Source organism: Sinocyclocheilus anshuiensis, unplaced genomic scaffold (genome assembly GCF_001515605.1).
Source record: "Sinocyclocheilus anshuiensis isolate Anshui unplaced genomic scaffold, SAMN03320099.WGS_v1.1 scaffold805, whole genome shotgun sequence".
In the NCBI taxonomy this organism is placed as follows: Eukaryota; Metazoa; Chordata; class Actinopteri; order Cypriniformes; family Cyprinidae; genus Sinocyclocheilus; species Sinocyclocheilus anshuiensis.
The window spans coordinates 413,042-420,307 of NW_015540884.1; the positions used below are offsets into that span (position 1 = coordinate 413,042).

General features: G+C 34.3%; 1 protein-coding gene across 1 annotated transcript in view; it reads right to left on the reverse strand.

Annotated features, from left to right (window-relative positions):
• Window positions 1-3,738: 3,738 nt before the first annotated feature.
• Window positions 3,739-7,266, reverse strand: part of LOC107688622 (ubiquitin carboxyl-terminal hydrolase 2-like) — a 12,049-nt gene continuing 8,521 nt past the window's right edge. The window contains exons 9-12 of the mRNA XM_016486335.1: window positions 6,866-6,944; window positions 6,593-6,700; window positions 6,336-6,456; window positions 3,739-5,419 (exon numbers count right to left, since the gene is read on the reverse strand). Of these exons, the coding sequence (XP_016341821.1) occupies window positions 5,335-5,419; window positions 6,336-6,456; window positions 6,593-6,700; window positions 6,866-6,944 (393 nt within the window). The 3' untranslated portion in view covers window positions 3,739-5,334. The remainder of the gene's footprint in view (window positions 5,420-6,335; window positions 6,457-6,592; window positions 6,701-6,865; window positions 6,945-7,266) is intronic.

Here is a 7,266-nt window from a genome sequence, read left to right on the forward strand (position 1 = left end):
TTTTTGTCTCTATATATATATATATATATATATATATATATATATATATATTGTATATATATATATATCCCCTGACAAAATAGTATGGTGTCCCTAGAGTAAAGTCCACAAAGTGTCCACTCCACAAAGTGTCACAAATTTTCTTTGTGCCAACATAAGCAATACTGAGTTTGTATTCTGGAAAAACACAAAGCACTGGATGGTATGTGTGTGTTTGTGTATGTTACCACAGAGTTTGTGAGTTATGTTAGAATGAACTGATAGAAACAGCACATAGAAGGCAGAAATATACATCAGAGTGTTCAGTCAGACAGCAGGTAAAAGTGCTCTCTATCTCTCTCGCCAACCAAACAGAACAACACATCAAATATTAATCCCTCCCTCCAGCAACAGCTTTATAAACACTATCCAGTTTAATCCCACCTGCTGTGCATCTCTGAATGCACAGGAAGATACAGACAAGATATAGTCCTCAATTGGCTCTGAACTGCAACTCCAAGTGTAATAAGTGTATCAATGTAGAGAAGAGTAGAAAAAATATCAAAAAATTCTTGAGATGCTTTTATCTAATTTATCTCATATATTAGATGCTTTAAGCAAAGTCAGTAAGTTTCAGTCCAATGCGATAACATTAACATTAAGAAAATTCTCTACAGGAACACAATACGAGGTTTAACCAAGTGACCAACTAGATGTATGAAGTTAGCTCTCCTCAAGTTCACACAGGTGTCCTCTCAGAGTAACCACAGGTGTTGAACATCACATTAAGTATGAAAATGATAGAAAGTGTAAAAAGACAAGAAAGTGTCCAAATACTTTTTTTTTTGTTTTTACTGTTTTATCATTTAAAACTTAATAAACTTATTTTCTGTGAAATGTTTCACTTGAAAAATGTAGTAGTATAAAATAAATAACTGGTTTGAAATGTTTTTTATATAATGCAGTTACATTCATAGATCTGTGTGGCCACTGTACTGTATATGACACCATGAAGGGCATAATAATTAATCAAGATGTTTACTCTAGCTAGCCGATGTTACAAAACCCCTCTGATTGATGTATAAGCTTTAGTCTGGACTGACGGTGTCAAGATCAGAGATTAGGAGTGTATGTTTTAAGTGTACGGGTTAAGGAAAGGGCAGTTGGGTAAGAATGGTTTGTTACTACTACTGCTGAAAGGAGGCTCGAGTTACTAGTGGCACAGTCAGCCAGTGGAAGTGAGATAATTCTCTCCTCCTTCTCACAAATTGAGTTCTTCTCAAACAGATCATCTGTCTTAGCCTGGAAACCTAATCTACAAATGCACTAAGAGCACACACACACGCACACACACACACACACACACACACACACACACACACACACACATGCACACACACATGCACACACAAAGGTACTAGCTGTCTAAGGACATTAAAATAAGTCTGATTGAAAACACATACTTGCATGTACAGTATAGGAATTTGAGTCCTCATTTGTGTATAGGTATACATTCCAATAAACATGTATTAATTGCTGCTGCATAATGAGAGCTTCTCTGTCTGCTTCAAGACTCACACACACACACACACACACACACACACACACACACACTAATGACCTGTGGCAGTAATAAGCTGAGTGCCACAATAAATAAGATGTGAGTTTCTCCCCTTACAGGTTATTGTATGTGTGTAAGTGAAAGAGAGAGGACTAATGTCACCCTCTAGTGACCGTACTCTGGCATAGTGCATGGAAATGAGCTATGTGCCAAATTTGATTTTATTTGGCCATTTAATATAAATGTAATACAAAATTATTTAACCACATTTAAAGTAATTTAATATTTGACACTACACTCTAAAAAAAGCTGGTTATTTAAAGGTTCTTTACATGTAGTAACGGTTCTATTTAGAACCATAGCATCCTGAAGAACCCTTTTATGCTGAAATGGTTCTTTGTGTTAGAGTTTAGGCTCAGCTATCCAACTAAACTGACTGCCAACACACTCTCAACAGGTAAATGATTTCTTCCTTAAATTTAAATACAAATTTAACTTTAAAATTGTATCTGGTTTCCAAACAAACCTGTTATTTTCTCTTTTTAGTTTTGTTGGTCACATGTAGGCTAAGTGTGAGCAGCTCTGTTAAGCTGTGGGAACGTCTCTCCTCTTCTCCACTAAAGTAGGTAACAGAGATATTGAATTTATAATACATATTGATAGAATTTTTTAAATTATAACTTGGGTTTATTCAAAAACATACCCAGTCTGAAGATATTTCACAAGAACTTGGTCCTCATTACACTATTTTCTTCTATTTTATGTTTTACTTCTTTAAGTCTTTATTTATGTTCAGTGTCAGTTGCCATTTATTAATATATTCCGCTAATAACTGTTGTTAGAGCACTGTCATTTTTGCTACAATTTCGCGCCATTAAAAAAAATAAATAAAAGTGCCTAATTGAAACTACATGTTGTTGTTGTTGTTTTTTGTAAACCCCTAATAGAGGCTATAAGATATTATAAGACCAGGCAGATAGAGGGGTAAGAAAAACAATATTAATAATTAATATATACAAATTATATTAATAATACTAATATTAATTATATGAATATACTAATATTAATGAAAACAAACTATAATTAAAAAGGTTATTTATGACACCATTAGGGTCCAATATAACATTTTAAAAGCATGGTTCTTTCTGGAACCCTATAAAAAGCATTCTGTTTTGCACCAAAAAGAGTTCTGCTATTGTTACTGCAGGTAAAGTCTCTAACGCTCAACACCCAAGCTTCACTTACATGATCAAAAAATGATTCTAATACAGGTGCATCTCAATAAATTAGAATGTCGTGGAAAAGTTCATTTATTTCAGTAATTCAACTCAAATTGTGAAACTTGTGTATTAAATAAATTCAATGCACACAGACTGAAGTAGTTTAAGTCTTTGGTTCTTTTAATTGTGATGATTTTGGCTCACATTTAACAAAAACCCACCAATTCACTATCTCAACAAACTTTTCCACGACATTCTAATTTATTGAGATGCACCTGTATGCTGATCTGGTGCTCAAGAAACATTACTTTTATATTTTTATCAATGTTGAAAACAGTTGTGCTACTTAATATTGTTGTGGAAACGGATACCTTTTTTTTTTTTTTTTTTTTTTTTTCGTGGTTTGCAACCAGGGTATTGTCTACCCCAAACGCACACATAGACGCACACACATACGGGTCCCCTCCCCTCATCGTGCAAAGCAGTCTGCTTGGCGATGCCCTCTGTGCCATCTTGATGAATAGAAAGAACAGCATCTATTTGAAAGAAAAAGTCATTTGTAACATAACATTATACTGTCACCTTTGATTTAATTCTTCCCTGCTGAATACAAAAATTAATTTCTTCCTAAAAATGAATTTTGACCCCAAACTTTTAAACAGTAGTAAATAAATAAAACGGATAATCTATATTCTATCTATCATCTATCGGGACACAATAAGGACAAAAAGTTGTCAGTATAGCCAATGGCACAGTAAATTATATATATATATATATCTGAACAAATTTGTTTTAGTTGTTCAAGTCTTGCTGTATACTAGTCATATTTTCTTAAGATTTCCATAAACTGTAACGCAACGCAACTTACATGATGAGCGTTTTTATACAGTTTTTTAATGCTCCATTTCTGAAACACTATAATTCATAATCACTACATACACACATTCTAATGTAGTAATGCAGACAACTCACAATTACTTCTGTAGACATTTGCTTTTATTCATATTTACTTCTTTTAAAAAGCCAAGAGCTCTTGATTTGCAGTACTCTACAGTCACATTTCTGACACAAAATTACAACTCATTTAAAATCTCTCTGTAGAAAAAAACATTGTCTGGTTCAAGCACAATGACAAGCTACATTCACAACATTCACATCATAAATAGAGAAATAATACATAAAGGTGCGCACACACACACACATACATACACCCTCCTGGTGGCTTCTTATTTGATGAAGACTCATCCCCAAATTAAACTGAATATTGTAGTCCCTTACAGAATGAGTAAAAAAAAAAGCATATTAAGGCCTCTTTCATATCTTGTATTGCTCCTGGAGGAAAACACTGAGTCCGCAAATGCCTAAAGAGAGAATACTTTATATTCTCCTGGAGATGGACCTTATTCACATTTCAAAAGCCTTGGTTTGGTATACTTCTATAGCTGTTAATGGAAAATACAACAAATATATATTTGTTGTGTGTTCCCATTTGCTCCAACAACAAAGGAAATAATCTATGATAGAATTTTTATGACTTTCCTAAAGAGGAAAAAATATTGAGAGATTGATTATGTTGGTCAGAAGAGAGGAAGGTGTCAAATTTACTGTCACTCCCTCAGCTGTTATATTAGAAACATCCTCACAGCAGTGTTAACTAGTCTACCAAGGTAATATAACACAAAGTAAAAGAAATAATAAAAAAACTTGATGTTATAACTGTGGAAATACACCATTACGGTCTGTGAAAAGGGTCCTTTTTTTATGGGGTTTACAACTCCTGGCCACCAGGGGGCAGTCATACAATCTTCTCTGTAATGGTGAGGGGTTTTGGAAGGGGCACAATCACGCATTAGTGTAAAACTAAGCCCTTCCCATGTGCATATTCTGTTGAAAATCAACAAATCAAGCAAAGCAGAGACATATCTTGAAGGAACGTATCTGTTCGAAATAGTAAACAATCCATTGAACAATCCAAGCATCATTTACACAGTTGACCTACATTGTCCTTCAGCAAGATGACCTCTTGTTTAAATTAGTAGTAATTAGTTTGAAATTAAGTAAAACATTGAACTCATGTTAATAAATTAAATAAGGGATGGGGATTGTTTGAGTCGTGGTGACAGTCTGTAGAGCCGGATGGCTCCAGTTACACAGTGCATAGAGTCCTACAGTATCAGTCTGGAGACTGACTCGTACACACACTCGCACACGCACACGCACACGCACACAGTCCTGCTCATTCTAGAGAGGTAGTAGTTAATGTTTCTCTGTCTGTCTCTGTCCATTTCAGTTTGTTAAATCCATCCCCAGAGCAGCAGCATCTTTCAAGGGGAGTGATGGATGGAGAAGCCCTTACTGTGAAGCTCAATCCGGGCTTGGATTAAACTTTCATCCCGGGCTTCATTCCAATTCGTAGGCCACGACCATAATTCAGTTCCGGTATGTGTTTGGCCTTGGTTAAAAGGCCTGGGATAAAGTCCCATGGTCCTCCAAGCATGTAGACCCTGACCAAGATTTAGTTCAACAGCAGCAAAAGTGTTGATTTTATCAAAGGTTTGTCCGTTTCATTCTTAATCACATGCGTGAAGAGGCCGCAGATTCATAGAACAGCACATATGCGTCGCTGCTGCGCACCTGGCTGGATGACATGGGGCTCACCCTGAAATACAGACAGAAATGAGATGTAAGCTAAACAATGGCTCAGCATCAGCATCTACAAACACGTACATTAACACCTAAGAAAAAATAGCACTGACTACTAAACAATATATACTAAAATATTGTAAATATACAATTTAGTAAGATTTTTTGTTGAAGAAATTAACACAATTAATACATTTATTTTGCAAGGATGCATTAAATTGATTAGTGACAGTAAATACATTTATAATGCTACAAAAGATTTCTCTTTCAAATAAATGCTGTTCTTTTGAATTTCCTATTCATCAAAGAATTTTGACAAAAATGTATCATGGTTTCCACAAAAATATTAAGCAGCACATCTGTTTTCAACATGACAATAATTAATGCTTCTTGAGCTCCAAATCAGCAAATTAGAACGATTTCTGAAGGATCATGTGACACTGAAGACTGGAGTAATGACAGTAGAAAATTCAGCTTTGTATCACAAGAATAAATTACATTTTAAAATACATTAAAATTGAAAAAAAAAAATTTGTAGTTATTTTGTAGTAGAAGTTATTTTAAATTGTAATTCACTTGTCAATTCACTATAGTACTGTTTTACTATAATTGTAATCAAATATATATTAATAAAATGTTACACAAAAAAATACAATATTAAAATTATATATATACACATATATATATATATATTCACAAATTTATATATAAAATGAACCAAAAGGCTGAAGACCCCAATCTAAAACTTCTAAGATGACTTAAATGTCCAACTACTATTTGGAGACACTGTACATACTAACGACATTATAGCCATTGATGTTATAAACTAAGATGTAAACTGTAGTGCAAACACTTATTAGTGTTTTAATATTCCTCCAATATTAATATTTAATAACTTTTTGTTTTAATACTTATTTGCTATGTCTATTTACCTGGAGTCGTTGTATGTGTACCATTCTCCTACGCAGGGATTGCGGCAATATGCTGTGTAATGGCCACCTAAAGATGAACCAGTGTGATTGGACACAGCATACAGATTATAGACTGCATTTACTGTGAGGAGAGAACAGAAAAAAGAGAAGAAAAACAACAGCAATTAAACACAATTATCCTGGAGCTACAGTAAAAACCACATTGCTCAAACTACTGTACAGAATACAGATGTAATGAATGACCCAGCAGAACTTACCACTGTTATCAGAGGCAAATTCCCTGAGGTCCAGCTCTTTGAGGGGGAAGTTTACAAAGGTGGAGAGTTTGCTGGTTCTGACTCGACACTCAGAGAAACGCTTCAGATCTGAGAAAGTTAGAGAGTCAAGGGCAATCACATACAAACAGCATTTTTTTTTCCAAATCCATAACTTATGTTACATATTTAACTGATCGATACACAATGGTAAATAAGATTTAATTTGAATATACATGCAATTCTTTGGATGACAGATTTGTTTAAAAAGGATACGAAGCACCAAGATTTTAGGAAATTTCTGAATGGTGAATTTCTTTGTGCATTTCCGTCTGGTTTTACATCTGTGGCATGTCTGCATGTAAAAGAGAGGTGGTTAGGATATAACTTAACATTATATTATTATTCATCGATTTAGATAGATAGATAGATAGATAGACAGACAGACAGACAGACATATAGATAGATGATAGATAGACAGACACACAGACAGACAGACAGACAGACATATAGATAGATGATAGATAGACAGACAGACAGACAGACACACAGACATATAGATAGATGATAGATAGACACAGACAGACAGACATATAGATAGATGATAGATAGACAGACACACAGACAGACAGACAGACAGACATATAGATAGATGATAGATAGACACACACACAAAA